General features: G+C 54.9%; 1 protein-coding gene across 4 annotated transcripts in view; it reads right to left on the bottom strand.

Annotated features, from left to right (window-relative positions):
- Positions 1–434: 434 nt before the first annotated feature.
- The window catches only part of PML (PML nuclear body scaffold), a 49337-nt gene continuing 32204 nt past the window's right edge, over positions 435–17567 (bottom strand). Inside the window, exons 5-9 of one of the 4 annotated variants that reach the window (XM_066278122.1) lie at positions 17302–17439; positions 16661–16919; positions 15313–15365; positions 6983–7133; positions 435–5926 (exon numbers count right to left, since the gene is read on the bottom strand). In XM_066278122.1, the coding sequence (XP_066134219.1) occupies positions 5163–5926; positions 6983–7133; positions 15313–15365; positions 16661–16919; positions 17302–17439 (1365 nt within the window). In that variant the 3' untranslated portion in view covers positions 435–5162. Of the gene's footprint in view, positions 5927–6982; positions 7134–13300; positions 14743–15312; positions 15366–16660; positions 16920–17301; positions 17440–17567 lie in introns of those variants that run through there. The other 3 variants (XM_066278123.1, XM_066278121.1, XM_066278124.1) reach the window with 3 other exon arrangements.

Raw genomic sequence — 17567 nt, 5'->3', positions numbered from 1 at the left:
CTGACCCTCATCTGTAATCCTTGTTCTAATTCCAGCGGTAACCCAGGGCTTCCCACAGTTATGTCCCCAACTCTCACAGTTATGAGTTTTGCTGCACCTGTGTCCTTTCTGTGTGTAGCTACTTAATATCCATCTTTGCTTCTTCCCTCAACCCACCACCAGTCCCTCGTGTTCTCTGGCTGAGTCACCGAGTCAGCCTTGGCCTTTCCCCGTAAGAAAATGGCTAGGACCTTCAGGAAACCCAGGTGTCATTGCCTCGGAGGAGTCCAGGCAGGCGAAGCAGGGCAGCAGGGTAGACCTGAGCAGTTCTGCGTGGGGTAGGGGGCCATGGCATGAATGTCTTGTCAGTCAGTGATGGCCTACGGGAGCATGGCATTTGTACTCCTGTTTATTTAATTATGTAGAGAAAGACAGGGAGAGAGATGAGAAGCATCAACTCAACAGTTGTGGCACCTTAGTTATTCATTGATTGCTTTCTCATATGTTGACCGGGGGGCTCCTGTTGAGCCAGTGATCCCTTGCTCAAGCCAGTGACCTTTGGGCTCAAGCCAGCAACCATGGGGTTATGTCTATGATCCCATGCTCAAGTTGGTGACCCCACACTCAAACTGGTGAGCCTGTGCTGGTTTTGAACCTGGGTCTTCAGCATCCTAAGCTGATGCTCTATACACTGCACCACCACCTGGTCAGGCTGTACTGCTATTTGTTTTTGCGAAGAGGCAAATCACACCCTTTGTAATGAAATTCTGCCGTGGGACACAGTGGCCCCAAGGACTTAAAAGAGAACATCGATATTCCAGTATCCAGGGTTCAGGAATTAAGCTCCTTGCAGATGATGATGAAGACAGCTACAGCTGGAAACCAAGGGGAGTCACAACCGGCTACAGCTGTTTATACACCATGAACGCTCTGGATGCCCTCCGTGCCTCTGGTCCGGCCAGAGAGAGGACATGCACCATCTGGAGGCCCAAGTGAGTGGGTCACAGTGGTCAAAGCACAAAGTGGGAGCTCTCAGCAACAACACAAGTCAGCAGCCAGAGACCCAACCCAGCCTCTGACATCTCCCCAACAACCATCCGGGTGACACATGTCCTCATCAGTCAGAAGAGGAAATGTGCCAAGCACTTCCTTGAACTGAAGGGCTTTAAGGACAATACCACAAACGGGAGAGTCCTCCATGAATGTGGAAGGATTCTGGCTGCTGGTGGAGCCAGGCAGACTGCATTGCCCCTGCCAGGCGTCCCTCAAGTCATGTACGTGGCTCAGAAGGCCCAGACTAAACCAGCTGAAGCTCCCATCCTGTCCAGAGCTCCTAGACCTCATGCTAGAGAATCATTCTCCAAACCTTTCTTATAGCCAGTTTCAAAACATCAGTTAAGACTTTTATTTTCCCAAATCCTCGCCAGATGGCTCAGTTGGTTAGATCATCATCCAGATATGCCAAGGTTGCAGGTTTGATCCAGGGTCAGGGCACATACAAGAAGCAACCAATGGATACATAAATAAATGGAATGACAGATCAATGTTTCTCTTCCTCCCTCCCTTTCTTTAAAAATCAATTTTTAAAAGTTGTCCTTAAACTAGACCTTTAAAGAATCTCACTGTAGTCATTCTGAGCAAGTATATCACAGAAACGATTAACGTTTTAAAAATGTTTCTCCACGCACCACCTACATAATGCTAGCTCCCATACCACCGGAAGTATGCGTGACGCTTTAAAGCCTACCCACTAGTTCCCGCCCACGTGGAGCAGTGGCCTCCACGCCAGGCTCGGTGGGGCTGCTGCGCCCTCTGCTGGCCAATCCTTGGAACAGCTCTAGCTCAGTTCTGCTTCCAATGTCCTTGATGATCTCTGACTTGACATTTGGTGTCACCAGCTCTGGGGTTCCCTTAACTGTAAGTAAAGAAAGGTGCTCTATGCATAGCAGGGCACCAGGGCTGGTGTAGAAACAAGTCAGAGGAGGAGACTGACTTTGTGTCCCTTAAAGACCCACAACCTTGATGCATTGAGGTGCCCCTAGCAAACTGAGGGTGCAGGATAAACTCCGATATGGAATATGGAGTACTGTCCCAGTTGGGACTGTGTGTCAGAGTGAATCTAGGGCAGGAAGAAGAGTGGGAGTAAGGCAGGCCAGGGCTGGAGGAGGGCAGGGGCACAGTGGGGACACACCCTAGGTAGCAGCAGCTAGGAGTTATGCAGCAAGGTTGGGGGTCAAAGCAAAATTTTAAATGATCTCCCTGAGGTGAGGAGCCCCTGGGCTTGAGGAGGAGGCCCCGGAACAAGGCTGGGCTGAGGTGTCACAGCAAGTCGGCTCTCCACTTCAGGTCCGTGTGGCTGCAGCCTCCCATCTGGACATACTGGGAACACAGAGCCAGGGACTGTAGAGCCACTCCAAGGCAGACTTCCCTGCTGTCCCTCAGACCCAAGACTCCCACCCTTACCTGTTCTGCCCCAGCTCTTGTCTTTCATTCCCTTGAAGACAAATCCATGCACTTTTCTTTTTGGCTAAGACTGAATATCTGTTTATTTTCTCTAGAAATAACTCTGTCACTTTGGTGGTCTATAAAATATGATCTTACGTTAATTTGTATGATTCTTCACATAATAAACAGCTATTTTTCACAAGCATTATCTTACTGGTTCACACAACCTCCTGAGATAAAAATGAGCCTCATCTGTTGGACAGAGTCAGAGCCCGAGCCTGACGCACCAGACCAGTCACAGGCCCCTGAGGATTGAAACTCGGTGTCCTGACTGCTGGCCCAGCAGACTTGTGGTCAGCTGACATGGATAAATCTGACGGAGAATTCAAAGATGAAGCACGGGTGACATATTTGGACTTGCTCTGAGAGATTAAATACTCCAGGCTCGGACTTTAGGCACCTGGGAGAGGCAGTTGGGGTTAAGAGTGGTGGCAGCGACCAAACCACATTACCTGGCTGCTCACCCAGGCCAGGGGAGGGCTGCTACCCACACGGCCTATGCCACAAGGATCCCGCGGGAGCTAATACAGATTCCGCCTACAACACCCAAGACAGCAACACATTTAGTCCCATGTTGCTGATATTCCGGCTATCTCCTACCTTCCTAGTTAAGGGTTTAACCACTTGTGGCTTTGGGGACACAGCAGGGGGCAGAGGTGAAGTTGTCTGGTTCCTGACTCCCTCTAGGGGTGACCCTGGGAGTTGGAGCTTGGTTCCTGACCCACCCTCGTTTCTCTGCTTGGAATGGGGGATTCACATCCATGAGGTCCTCCGCAGTAAGCAATGAGGGACTTTCTGCTCTGCTAAGTCCTGAAACGTCCCCACCAAGAACAGCTCCCCAAGGCCTGGAAGCGCCCCTTCACTAGGTGGGGGGCTGCTCAGTCGCTCCCGGGTGGGTGGCATCAGGCTCTGAAGATGCCCGTCTTTATTGAAAGCTGTGAAAGTGGAGACAGCAGAACAGCCGTTTTTACAGGAGCTACATCTGAAGGTCACAGGCCTTGAGCTGGGATCATAGAGCACTGCTCAGTCCAGCGCCAGGCTGCCTTGCAGCTGCCAAGATGGTGGCCATGACAGCCAGGCTGGGGCCTCATCCTATCCTCCTCCTTCCCCATTAGCCTGTTCCCACTAGGCTTTAAAGGCAGCACCTGCTTTAAACTGGAATTTTATTTTAAGTGCATCAGAGTTCACTGTTGGAGCCAGCACTCCCGCTGTGGTAGCAAGGTGTGATGTAACTCGTTAGTGGGTTTGGGGGGCACCCATTGGGAGGGGGATGAAGTGCAGGTGCACAGACTTTACCCCTGTGAAAGCCCAAGTCCATAGTCTAGGGGTCTGGGCTGCATTCTAGTAGCAACAACCTAGGAACAGGGATGGGAGAGGGAGGGGACAGTAGTTCTGCCAGTCAGAAGGGACAGCCCTGACCTGCTAGAGTTCTGCTGCTGATCCAGCAGTGCTCTGGTGTGACCACAGGCTGAGGCCTTAGCTTAGGGCTAGGGCTCAAACATGAAACCATCTTGTCCACTGCTTCAGTGGCCTGTGGTCCATTCTTAAAACCCCAGAATGACAGAGTTGGATGGTACTCTGAGACCATTCTGGCCAACCAGCCATTGTATAGGTGGAGATGGGACTCAGGAAGGGCCATTCTTTTCCTAGGTCGCATCCGATGCATGGCCGGGGTCTGGCCGGACTTTCCCTGCTGCCCTACACTCCTTCTCCTTCGAAGAACAGTCTACCCAGCTGTGGTTCTGGGGCTCAGCAAGCATCAGCATCAACTGGACACCCTGCTAAACTAAGCAGTGTGCTGGGTCCCACCCTAGAGTCCAGTTGCAGAAGTCTGGGGTGGAGGCTGTTGGGGAAGCCAAGATGAGGGTCCCTGGACACACACAGAGCAGCACTGGGTAGGAGGGTGTCCCTTGGCAGGGCCGAGGTGGGCTGTGCAGACACAGCAAAGGGCCATGCTGAGCAGGGTCAGTGGCCTGAGGACCAAAGAGCAAAGCCTTAACTAAAGGGAGTTGTTTGCATGGCCAGGAGAAAGGTAGCAAGTGTGGAGGGGAGAGGGGACAAGCAGGGCATAGCAGCTCCTATCTCTGCACACATGAAGCCCTTTGCGGATGACCGTGCTCTAGGGAGTGGGGACAGAGAGCCGCCTCCAGGCAGGCAGGGGCTGAGAGAGCCCAAGCTCACGAGGGGCAGTTTGGTTAAAGGCACTTGGGCACCTGTGGGGCCACTGGTGTTGCAGGCAGCGTCCATGGGAGCTGTCAGCAGGTGCCCTGGGCAGTGGCTGGGGGCCAGGGGGAGCTTCAAGGACACCCATGGAAGTGGCAAGCCAGGTGGCTGGGGCAAGACAGCAGGGGGCACTTAGAGACCCCAGAGGCCATGCCTTCTTCAACCAGGATTTCCCTGGATCTGGCTCACGTAAGGGAGGGCCAGGAGCCTGGTGAGTTAATCCACTGGTGCACTGGGGATCTGGTGGCTCTAGGAGGGTGCTGCTTGGTCTTTGGAACTTCTCTTGGGATTTTTAGAGAAAGGGAATTTGGTCCCAGAGAAGAACTAATTCTGGATCAAACACCCGCTGAGTATTAGGGACCAGGACCTGGGAATGCTGTGATGGGCAGCAGGGCCTGGCTGAGGGGAACCTACCCTCTTCGTACCCACACATTCCAAGCCATCATCCCTACCCCTCAGCTCTGCTGGCAGGCCCTTTTGGCTAAGCTATGGGCAGCAAGAGGGGAAGAGGGGTCTTCTGGCCCCTTCAACCAGTCTTTGAAGTAGGTGCTCAAAGCCGGCAGGTTGAGAGCAGACTGGGTGGGGGGCAGGGAGGGGGTTTGCAGGTACCGGCTGTACTTCTTCAAGCCCCCCTGAGGGTCTCGGCGGTGTGCACTCAGCAGCTCCACGAAGCTCACGTTGTGGAGGGCCAGGAGGTGGGCCTCGGCCCGGGACAGGACGGCCGCCTGCACCAGGGGCTTCAGGGACGCAAAGCACTGCAGGTTGCTGAAGGAGCATGTGAGCCGGGCCAACTGGGGGCCCGGGGAGATTTCAAGGAGGCGGCACAGGTCCCGCATGGTCATCACGGCAGCCAGGGCGCTGTGTTCGCTCATGTTTCTCGCCAGGTAGGTCTTGGCCAGACTCTTGAGCTTGAAGCTGCTGGCCTGGGGCACACGCTCCCGGATGAGGGCCAGGATGGCCAGGAAGCCGGAGATGGCCTCCTGAAACTCCCACAGCTTGTTCATGCCCTCCAGGGCCTGGAAGAAGTTGGGCAGGCTGGGGCCCCACAGCTTGTAGCAGGCCAGGGTCGGGCGGTGCAAGGACCTCAGGAAGCGGAGGAAGTGCTTCAGCCCCACCTCCAGGGAGACTGCCTTCGAGCACATCCTGAAGGCCTCGGGCTGGATGAACACTCGGAATTTGCTGTCCTGGCTCACAGCTGCCAGCTGCCTAATCTCCTGGGCTGGGCGGGAGAGAAGAGCTGGGTGAGGTCCTGGGACATGGAGGCACTGGACAGGGCTGGGGGGCCTCCAGTGGTGCCGACCCACTACCAGAGGTCCCGCCTTGGGCCAGCTGTCAAGAACCAAATATCAACTCCAAACATTTGCAACTGTGCCCCTGGCTCTGCTAGGATTGGGGGGGGGGGGGGCTCTGTTAGGATGTGAGGGCTCTGTTAGGGCCAAGGTGAAGGGGACATCTGCTGCCCCCAGACTTCCCTTGGTCACCCTCAGGGAATCCAGCTACCGCCTCCCCTGCCACCTGCCCCTGAGTTTAGATCCAGGTTCCCGGTCTCTTCTGTCAGCTTACCCACCTACCCTCAAAACCCACAGTTTCTACAGAGCCCTTCATTTCCTGCCCTTGGTCTCCAGTCCCATTAATCACTTAGCTAAGGCTCTCCGCCTGCTGGAGCCCGAGTACAGGCAGCACACCTGCCCAGTCCACTGCACTCAAAGTGTGGCCCAGAGCTTCCTGTGAGGCCTGCCAGGGACCCCCTGTCTTGCGGAGACACCTGGTTGCTTCTGGCTGGCTGGGCTAGCCCCAAGCTGAGCCTGTGCCCCGAGGCAGGGCCTGGGCAAACTTATGGGAGGTGAGAGGCTTCCGGAAGAAGGGGTCATATCTTCCTGTGACCTCAGCCCTGTTGGCCTGTAGAATGGGCCATGTACTCAGAAATGCACAGTCTCAGCCAATGCCTGGCTTGAGACCCCGATCTCAGAGCAGTGACTTCTGCAGCCTGGGTCTCTGTTTAGAGGTGTCTCCCCAAGGCACTCCATCTCCCCAAGAGATGTGCACATCAGAGGGGCACTTGTGGAAGCACTTGCCTTGTCCTTTGAGGCACTGGTCAAGGCAGCCGTCTTTACTCACACAACCACTGGTACACCTGGGAGTCCCACCACCTGGCTGCAGTCACTGGCCCAAGCTCAGGGCTCTCCTGGGCCTTGCAGATGGCTCTGCCTGCACTTGTCTTGGGGACTTAGAGACTAAGCCAGAAAGGGGTGGGGATGGTCAACAGAGAACCCACTTTCACTGTCAATCTTGAGGTCAAAGAAAACCAGGGGCCTGTCTTCTGATTGGAGGTCTGTGAGGCTGTCCTCCAGGACCCTGAGGGAGCTGGGTCCTTCCAGCTGAAGGTCACTGGACTCGCTGCTGCTGTCACCCAGCTCTTGGAAGGACTGCAACACAGAAAAACCAAGAGGTCAGGGGTCTGGAGGGCGAGAGGGAGCACTTGGTCATGCAGACAGGTGCTGGCAAGCAGGAATGTGTAGTCAGATGAGCAAGTTGGTACGGTCTGGGCATCTGCGTGCACACGACCAAGGGCAGTTGGTGGGGAAGGGCAAGTGTGTGCCTAGGTGGGGGCATGTGCATGGGCACGTGTGTGCGTGGTAGGGCATGGATGTATGTGTGCACGTGTGTGGGCCGTGTTTCAGCCGGTGCACAGGCGTCAGTGAAGAGGGAGAGGATGGGGTCATGTGGGCGAGTATGTGTGAATCTGTGAGCCTGCGCTGACACAGTGTGTGTGTGAAAGTGGGGACATCGGAGCAAGTGTGCATAGGGCGAGGAGTGCTGGGTGGGTAGGGCTGAGGGCGCCTGCTCCTGACTGCCTCTCTGGGCAGATTCAGAAGAAACACGAACTGGGAACAGGAGGAAAAGGCCTCATCTCAAACCCCAGATGTTTCTCTGGAAGAGGCCAAGAACCTGGCTTTTCTTGTCCCCAAAGCCAGCCAAGGTCACAATGTCCTATAGAAAGAGGAGGGCTGCTGGCCCTTGGACATCACACCTAGGTGGATGCACTGAGAAATTTGGAGGAAAGTGGTGCCTGGTGGCCATGGGGCAGCAATCAGGAACCCAGATGCTTAGGGATCCTCCAATCTGAGCACCAGACAAGAACAGTTTGAAAGGTCTCTGGTGTAGGCAAAGGGCTCCAGCTCCCAAGGGGCTGGGACTATAAAGGGGGGTGCAGCCTCCCCTGAAGTTAATTGCTTGTTACCTGCAGAGCTGCCAAACCCAGATGTTGCCTTTGGTGGCCTGATCAGAGCCTCCTGTGAATGCCACCTGTGCATATTTGCCAGAGACCATGAGGGAGGGACATGGCCAATGTCCCAGGGCTGGCTGAGGGGCATGGCCAGGACACACTCCAGAGCAGGCCTCAGCCTTTCCTCCTATGGATGCCACACCTAGGTGGACACACAGACCCTGGCATTGAGAGTCACAGATGGAGGCAGCCTCACTTGGGGCCATCTGAGGCCTCCATAAACCCTGTCCTCTGACTAATGTCCCTGGCCTGAGAGATAATTAGCATATTCTCCTAGGCCCTTCTGTTCTCCAGGCGAGACATTTAATGAAAAAAACTTCAGCCACGAGCTAAGTCATCACTAACCACAGGTAAACCGTGATGGATATTCCTAGGATTTCCCGCTTCCTTTGCCTTTCACAGCCTTCCCCCAGGCTCACCCAGTGCCTCCCAGCATTGATGGACACATTCACTGCAAATCCACCCAGAGTGGGCTTCACTCAGAGAAACCTGGGCATTCCGGGTAGATCGAAGGCCCTAATAGGAGACTTTGTCAATGTCTTTGCATATCAGTTCCCTTGAATGGGCCATGTGTCCAAGGTGAACTTTGCATAACTGGCTTTGTCTTCCCTACCTTCCCAGCTTCCCTCCATCACTCAAGAGTCTTCTACATCATCATCCTTGCAGTTGACAGCTTGCGCACTGGAGACTCCTCCTTCTACCCTCATGGGAGAACCCAGAACCTCTTCTCTCCAACCTTTCAGAGTGGGTTCTGTCCGCGAGGCAGCAGCACTGTCGCACTTGGGCCGGTAGAGCACTGGACTCCCCTCGCTGTGTCCTTGCCTGGGCCTTAGCTATCTCTTGCCAATGGCTGAAGATTCATTCCCTCAGCTGATGCCTCTCTGCCATCCACTGACACGGCACACGAGCTATTCCTCCTCCTTTTTGCTCCAAACATCGGTGCAAGAGCCCCCACAGTGACCCCAAGGGCTTCCACCTGTCTCTCCCTCTTGTTGTCCTTCAGGCCTTAGAGCCAGAATCTTCTTTTAGGACATTCTCTTCCAAGTTAGGGTCACTAACTTGGAAACCAGAACCCAAGAAACCAAGAAAGGGCCTTGCTTGGAGAGCCATAGGCTGTATCTGTGGGCCAGCTCCCCCATCTTTACACCAGGGTCATTTGTGGTGGCCATCAGGACTTCATGTTTAGAACCTCCCATTGTACTGGGGTCATTTTGTTTTATGGTCATGGAAACATCCCACAACCTGAACTTCTTGAAGACCCTTCAGGCTCCCCTAACAAAAGGATTCTACCTCCTCTCCAATCAGCTTGCCAGTAGACAAGAGATGGGTCTCCCAGTCTGACTCCTCTACCTACCACATTCCGCTTGCCCTGGGGGACTATCATCACACATGACTTCCCTCGGGGGCTGGTCTCATAGAAACAGCTTCCACTGAACCCCAGCCACCTGTAAACTCCATTACCCGACCCTGGGAAGTACCTGCACATTTTAAAAAGGCTTTTCTAAAGACCCAGGTTTTTTATTTTTGTTTTTTAGCATGTGCACATGTTCAAGAGAAAGAAAGAAACAAAGACAGGAAAGGAGAGAGAGGAGAAGCATCAACTCGTAGTTGCTGCACTTTAGTTGTTCATTGATTGCTTCTCGTATGTGCCTTGACAGGAGGACCGAGCCACTGACCCTTTGCTCAAGCCAGTGACCTTGGGCTCAAGCCAGCTATCTTGGGGTCATGTCTATGATCCCATACTCAAGCCCGCAATTCCACACTTAAGCTGGTGAGCCCATGCTTGAGCTAGCGACCTCATTGAACCTGGGACCTCAATGTCTGAGGTTGATGCTCTATCCACTGTGCCACCACCTGGTTTTAGACCCAGTTTAACAAAAGGGCAGTCAGCACATAGAGGCCCCTGCTCACTAAGGAAACACTTGTGTACCACCCCCACTCCTGTCCCCTCAGCTATTCCACAGTCAGGGTGACTGAGTGGGTGGGGGTGCACAGGGAGGGATGGTGTCAGAAACCAGAACCCAAGAAACCAAGAAAGGGCCTTGCCTTGGAAAAAGCAGAGGTCTGCTCAGCTAGGAAAAGGACGGGGGCAGCAACGATGTGGGGACAGACGAGTGTCCTGGTGAGAGGACCAGACAGTGAGCTGTGGGGAAGCGCTCTGAGGCCCTAGGGCGTGAGAGATGATGACAGCTGGAAGTGAATGGGACGCTCTGAAGTGCCACCAAAAGTTCTAAAAAGGATCCTCTGAAGGATACACATGCATCTGGGGATTTATTTTCTGTTACACTCACTGAAGGGACAGTGTTTTTCAGACTGAGCCATGAGGGAGATGGGTGCTTTTTCTTTCGGGACACACGTAGTCTGGCTCAACAAGCTGTATTTCACTTATTCTCATCTCAGGTTAACTTCCCAGTTCAACCGCTTTCCAACTCGACCCCACAGGTCTACCGGCTACACGAAAGGGTGCTCAGAGGGAGCAGCCAGGCTGACACTTCGGTCAACACTCCAGGAGGTCCAGGTCATCTCCATGCAAGGCTGATACACCCGTGTCTGGGCAGCATGTCTCTGAACCCCCCCGACTCTTTCAAGGTTTTCTCGTTTGGGTCTGCATTAGCGGCTTGGAAAACTTGATACCCAGCCTCCACCCTGAACTGATTCAGTTAGGGCCTCTATGGATGGGATCTAGAATTCCGTCCCTGATAAAACCCCCAGTGACCCATGTCAGGAAGGGTTGAGGAATGTCCTAACTGCTTGAGTCCATGTGTAGTCATCAGTAGGCCAGGTAGGAGCCAGACCCTTTGTTTGGGGAGGAAGCTCTAACCAACTGAGCTATCCGGCCAGGGCGAGCCAGACCCTTTGATGTTCAGCATCTAGTCACCAGAAGATATCTACCTAGGCTCTGACATTGCTTTCCAAGAGCCCCCAGCTCCTGGGGGACTTTCTTGGCATCTGAGCTTAAGCAGCAGCTGGGGTTGCTTTGGCAAGACACGTGCATTGCTAATGTCCACAGATGCAAGACCCCAGCTATCGCAAAGACCAGAAGGCTCGGAGACACCTCCTCTGACTCTGTGAATGGACTGCCTAGTTAGCTTGCCTGTGGCCCCTCTGCCCAGCCCCTCTGCAGGCTGCTGCTGCCCTCGGGGGACATGGTTCCCAGCTTCCCAGCCGAGCACCTTTTTTCTGACACAATCCTCAGCCAGGCCCACTCCTGCCTCCACTTGTTCTTCCTGCTGCCAGGCCCTGGGGCCAACCATCTGTCACAGGAGTAGTGAGAACACCTATTTTCTTCTAAGGGCCCAAGGCAGAGGCATGCAAAGCCATGCCTGGAGCTCACCCCTCACCCAACAACTACAACCCCAATGCCTCATCTGGTTGAGGGGTGAGGTCTCCCCCAGAGCCTCTAGACTAGTAACTGACTCCTGCAGCCTGAGCGGGGGCAGGGCGCCTGCATGCCCTGGCATGCTTGGAAAACATGGCAGGGCAGTGGGCCAGTGTTCTGCAACTGTCTTTAGAAGGTGGGAGAAAGGCCACGGAGGGGGAGGCCATGGAAATGAAGGAGCCTGGAGTACCCAGGGAATGAAACCCTGCCACTCCCTCCAAGCTGCTTTGAATGCCCTAGGAGCACCAGGAGTCTAGAAGGGTATGGGAGGGGGTAAGAAATGCACTGGGGGGAAAGGGACTAATTTTTCTTTTACATTTTTTTTCCAACAAGATCGGAACTCCTGCAATGGTTCATTTAAAAACTGTCTGAAGAACATCTACACAAAAATGGTGGCCCTCACTCTCCTCACACCTCTGGGCCTAGTCTCACAGCTGAGCACCTGTTTCTACATGCTTAGCTCATCACCTGCAACACGCTTCTCCCTCCTTCCTTGATCAACCTCGGGCACCACCTAGCTCCTGACAGCCAGTGGTTAGGCTGAGCCCCCGCCCAAAACAGGTGGCGTCACTCCCTCTGCCCGACTCTTGGGAAGTCTGGCGAGACCAGTAGCATCCAGTCCTTCTCTCTCTTTCCTTTGCGGGCTTCCATCTCCCTCCAGGCTCAATTGTGTTTTCATTTTATCAAGGTTACGGGATGGAAAGAAGTTGCCCAGAATCCAGAGAAATTTGGAACGTGGAAAGACCAGGCGTTTGGCTGAGTAGAAAGGGGGTGACCTGGGCAGTTCTGGGGCCTCAGCTCGTGGGACTGAGCAGGTGGCACAATTCCCCAAGCAGAGCAAAAGATGGGCCAGAAGTCCCCCTGGGGCACCCGAGAGCAGCAGGAGGGCCGCTGATGGTACTAGGCAGGCGTCAGCAGCCTCCCAGGCTGTTAAGAGAAGACACAGGCCTGGCTGAGCTCACGGGAGAACACACAGATCACACTGGAAGAGGGCCCAGAACCGGAGATTGAACACTTCACGGAACAGACGCCCTAGACTAGAGGAAAGGAGCAGCAACTAGGCTGCAGTTGGGAGCCCTCCTACCCTGAGAAGCGGTCTCTCAGGAGGGCCCAGTGCTGGCCACGAGTGACGACTGAAGGTGACCACTGGACTTGGAGGCAGGGAAGTCACCCTGTGCTGGCAGGCAGGGTCCACTGCACAATGAGGGAAAGCAGGGAAGTAGGGTGAGCAAGGAGCACCAGGAGCTGGAAACACAAGGAGAAGAGGAAAGGAGATTCTGAGATGGGGAAGACTTCCTTCAGCATGTTTAGATGTGGCTCCTAAGGGGGTGGACGTATTTAAAGATGCCGATGAGGACGGGAGACGGGGTAGGCTTCCAAGAAGACAGTGGTGTTGGGGCCAGAACTGAGGAGTCCCCAAGGGAGGAGGGTGGCCCTCCACCCGACAGGGCAGAAGAATGTGTCAGGGTCACGTCAGTCTGAGTGGATGCTGGACAGTGGGATGTTGATGACCACCTTGCCACTGGAAGGTTCCCGCTGTCCTTCCAGGGCAGAGGGTGCGGCCACCTGCCCAGTGTGTGGGGAAGAGGGCCCAGAGCTCTGGCTGTGGAGGGGTGGTGGGCTGGGTTGGAAGTGGGAGAGAGCCTTAGACTGACTGTCCCTAGTGGCCTTGCTCTTGTCCATTTTCTCCAACAGGATTCAACTTCAGGGGCAGTGCAGCGCAAACCACGAGTCCCTCCAAGGTTGCTTTTAGAGGGCCGTGGTCAGCCTTGAGTGAACTACTTCAGAGAAAGACAGCTCAGTGATGGCGAGGTTCCAGGAGCAGCCTTGTAGCAAAGGCCCCTGGGAAGTCAAGTAGACAGGTGCCACAGTCTTCCTTATGTGGGCGAAGTGGGGGGATGTCTGAGACAAGCTGGGGAAAGTGGGGTTCACCTAGAGACCCAGAACCCTGACAACACAGGTATCTTACCAGATGGTAGGACTGAAATAGCCCAGGAGGGACAGAGGGCCTTGACCCCGCCTCTAACCTCTGACACTCAGTGTGGCAGAAAGAGGGACCTCGTAACCCCATGGGAAAACCAAATTTTGGTGCAGGGAGGTGACAAAAGCCACCTACAGGGAAGAGCTAGGCCGCACAGGGAACCTGCTGGTCAAGGAGGAAGGGTTTGCAAGGGCGATCTTTCAACAGATGTTTATTGAGCAGCCACACCAGCTAGGTCCTGGGGTGGACCCTGTCCCTGCCCTCATGGGCTTTGACCCTGGCAGAAGCCCAGGGGTAAGGTGTGGGATAGGGGACAGGGACAGGTACACAGGCTGAGAGGAGCGTCCTTGTTTTGAGCAGAGGCCTAGGCATGTGTGGAGTGCTGGCCTGAATCTGTTATGCCCTCTTGGCTAAAGAGGACTGGTATCTCACTGCCCATCGTCCATGCAGCCGTTCCGTCCTTGGTTCACGCCTTGACCAAGGTGTGCGTAGGGCCTTCAGGAGAGTGGGCTGGGTGGGGCAGGACAGGGATACAGAGGTGGCAGAAGCAAGGTGTGGGTGCTGGCACAGGATGCACAAGGACGGTGGCCAGCAGCTGTGGAGGTAGGACACAGGGCCCTCAGAGGCTTGTCTGAGGGGGACCCGGGCTGGTAGGAGCCCTCTCTGGGGAGGGGAGTGGTGGAGGTGCATTTGGAGGGACTTCCAGTGTGGCCTGGACTTCGGAATTCTCCACAGGGGTACCATCAGAATCCTGGGGGCAGATTTCTGCCCCCAAAGTCTGGGACAATTGGACTCCTGCCCTACGCCCCCTGGGAGAGGCATCAAGCTGGGAAGCCAAAGGAGTGGGAGGAAAAGCAAACAAGCTGTTCAGCCACTGAGCTACATGGGGGGACCCCCGGAGATGGTGGCCAAGAGCCTGCCTTGCCCTTCGCACCAGCCGGCGTTGGCCGATGGCCCTCTGGAGGCAAGTGAGACACTCCTCGGGGTTGGTGGGATGGGTAGGAGGCTCCGTGATGGCACAGGTGGTGGCATGGGGCATAGGGGAAGGACAAGTCCACATGGGGACACCATACGCTTTGAGTGGGACACGGAAGATGTGGCGAAGGCGGGTGACTCTTTGCGTTCTGCGAGAGAGGCAGCTGATCCCACGGTAGAGGGTGGCATGCTCGTGGTGCCCGGCAGGCTTGCTGAAAGACTTGGCATCAGGGATGAAAGCTTGGTTGGTGGAACTGTGGGGAGGCTGAGCCAGGGTACTTCGGGATAGATGGGAGGCCTGGCAGGCACAGGATGCTCCTTGTGTTCTCAGCAGAGAGTGGGCTGGCCGAGAGTCTGTCGTGGTGGTCTCCCTGGGCTCCATGCACTTTCCAATACAGAACCTCAGACTGAGAGCTGGAAGGGTCTCAGAGGACACCCAGTCCAGCCTTTCACTCTGCTTGGATCCCCTTTTCCCCAGCCTCCATGAACAAACCTCAGGGACAGAGGGGTCATGACCCACAAGCCACTATGCCATTACAGGATGGCTTTAAAGAAGTTCTTTTTCACCTGGAGTGAATCCTGCTTGTGTGGGCCCTGGGCGGTGCCGCCCTGTGCCCTCACACCCCTGCACTGGCCCTCACTGATGCCCACCACCCTTGTTGAGGACTCAGAGGACAGTAATGCATAAGGAAGCTTCCAACAAAGGCAATGGGTAGTCCAGAAAACAAGCAGCTCAGGAAGGAAGCATTCTACCAACAATTCCAAGGAGAATCTACCATGACTGTAAGGCCCCGCATCTGGAGAGAGTGCTGGGGCGGTCCAGGCCCCCAGCTGGCACTTGGAGACTGTTTTCAGGACTTACTACCTTGCTGGATAATGTCCCAGACGCAAGGCAAGTCTGAGAGTCACCCATTGGGGCTGTGTCCCTGGGACCCGGAATGGGGGGGAGGCAGGAGTTCCAGGCTAAACTTCTGGGCCACTCACCGAGTTTTCAGCATCCGAGTCTTCTGAGCTGCTGATCACCACAACGCGCTCCTCTGAAACAAGTGGGGTGGGGGGCAGCATCAGGCCCTGCTGGGAATGCGCACTCCCCCCCGCCGTATCCTATTTTCCCCAGGGGAACCTGTGCGGGCCAGTAGACTGGGTGGGTGACCTGTGGCCTATAACAAGAGACATCACCATTCACCATGTGCACCTACATGGACCTGTTTATTCGACGTGGCTTTCTGTGACTGCCTGCTGTGTCTGGTCTGTGTATACTAAATTTGGCTGCAGGCCCTGAGTGCACAATTTGCCCCTTGCAGAAGTCTGACCAGCACCACCTGGTCTGGAACCTTCTGCACTCAAGAAGCACAATGGTATATTCCAATTCTCAGAACCAGGAGCTGAGATGTTCAGGTTAAAAAGATACCCTCTATCTAGTCAAAACCTTTTGGTTTACTAACAGTGTATGTAAGCAAGGATTATCATTTAGGGCAGTGGTCCCCAACCTTTTTTGGGCACGGACCGGTTTAATGTCAGAAAATATTTTCACAGACCTGCCTTTAGGGTGGGACGGATAAATGTATCACGTGACCGAGACCAGTGTCAAGAGTGAGTCTTAGACGAATGTAACAGAGGGAATCTGGTCATTTTTAAAAAATAAAACATCATTCAGACTTAAATATAAATAAAACAGAAATAATGTAAGTTATTTATTCTTTCTCCGCGGATCGGTACCAAATAGCCCATGGACCAGTACCGGTCCGTGGCCCAGGGGTTGGGGACCACTGAGTTAGGGCTTGGTGTGTGAGCAGGGTTCGGGCTCAGGCTAGAACCTAGAAGGAGAACAAAGCTGGATTGTTCTGAACATTCCAGGATTCCATGGGCTGACCTTAGGTCATTCATGTCCAAGGACTCCCGATCTGACAGTGTCCATAAGAGATATCTAGGACAAAAAAGGGAACTTAGGCGGTGGCCTCTGCAGAAAAACTTGGGAACTGATGGGTATAGCCCTCTCCAAAACGTGCCAGGTACCCATCAAACAAACACTACTTGGGGAGAGCCACGCTTTGCAGGGGCCCAGTGCTGCATTCTGTAAGAGGGTGCTGGAGGAAGGAGTTAAGTAAGGAACGTCCCCCATGGGACCCACACTTGGTGAAATAAACTCCACACACTCTCACCCCCAGCAAACAGTGGGTTCTCCTCACCCCATCTGGAGGGCAGAACAGAACACAGGGAATGCTGTTGGCTCTGGGCTCCCTGGCTGGGGTCAGCATGCAGAAGAGGGACCCCACCTAGCCCCTGAGGGGCAGCATGCAGGCCTCAGCCTCTGATGTCCTGACCTCCCTACCTGCCTCCCCTAAGTTGACAGTCTCGTGGTTGCTGTTGAGTAGTAGTATCTCCTCAGTCTCTTTGGCGTGGTGGTCAAGGCTGGGGGGCCTCTCCAACAGGGGTGGTGAGATTGCTGTGGAGGTGCTAGGCCTGGGCTGCTCAGGGGAGCTGCCAGCCGCCCTGGCCTCCTTCTCTTCCTCGGCCTCCGTCTTGATGACCTTCCTGGGGCACTCGGTCTGGCAGGACTTCCTCTTCTGTGGTGTGGCTATGTTGGAGAGCTGTACAGTGTGGAGTCACAGTGATGGGTAAGAAGCTTCCAGGGGCCCTAGGGTGGGCAGAGACCAAGACCCAGGCGGCAGGGGCCTGTGGCCGGCCACTCCGCTCTTCCCCATGCAGAGCCTGCCACTCTCCACACAGGAAGCCTTCCCAGGATGCCATGCACACTGGCCCAGCCCGCTAACCATTGGCCTTTGCCTGTCCTGGGAGAGGCTCATATGCTTAGAGTAGAAGGCAACTAACTGCCTGACAGGGTGGCCAAGGGCAAGGAAGACATAGAGAGGAGGTGCTGACTAAGGTCTGGATTCTCATCCAGATCTACCTCTTATTGCCTGGTGGAATCCGGGCTCTCAGAAGGGGAGGTGGGCACAGGGGAGAACTTACCTCCCTGTAGGAGGGGTCTTTGATGGAGTAGGCGTACATGGGCACAGGGTGTGAGCCGGGAACTGACTGTACCATGGCTACAGACTGAGCCTCAGCCAGGCCCAGGGTCTGTGCTTGAGCCATCTGTGCCCCCCCTGGCTGCAAAATCAGGAAAGGAGAATCAGAAATGACTGGGCAGCAGGACAAGGGCTGAAAACCCAGGCCTGGGGTCAACCCAACCCCCAGGCTTCATCCACCAAAGGTACAGGCTGCCGGGTCTGAAGCCC

The sequence above is a fragment of the Saccopteryx bilineata genome, chromosome 4 (assembly GCF_036850765.1).
Source record: "Saccopteryx bilineata isolate mSacBil1 chromosome 4, mSacBil1_pri_phased_curated, whole genome shotgun sequence".
Taxonomy (NCBI): domain Eukaryota; kingdom Metazoa; phylum Chordata; class Mammalia; order Chiroptera; family Emballonuridae; genus Saccopteryx; species Saccopteryx bilineata.
Note: the sequence above shows the minus strand (reverse complement) of the source record. Positions and strands in the feature narration are given on the sequence as shown.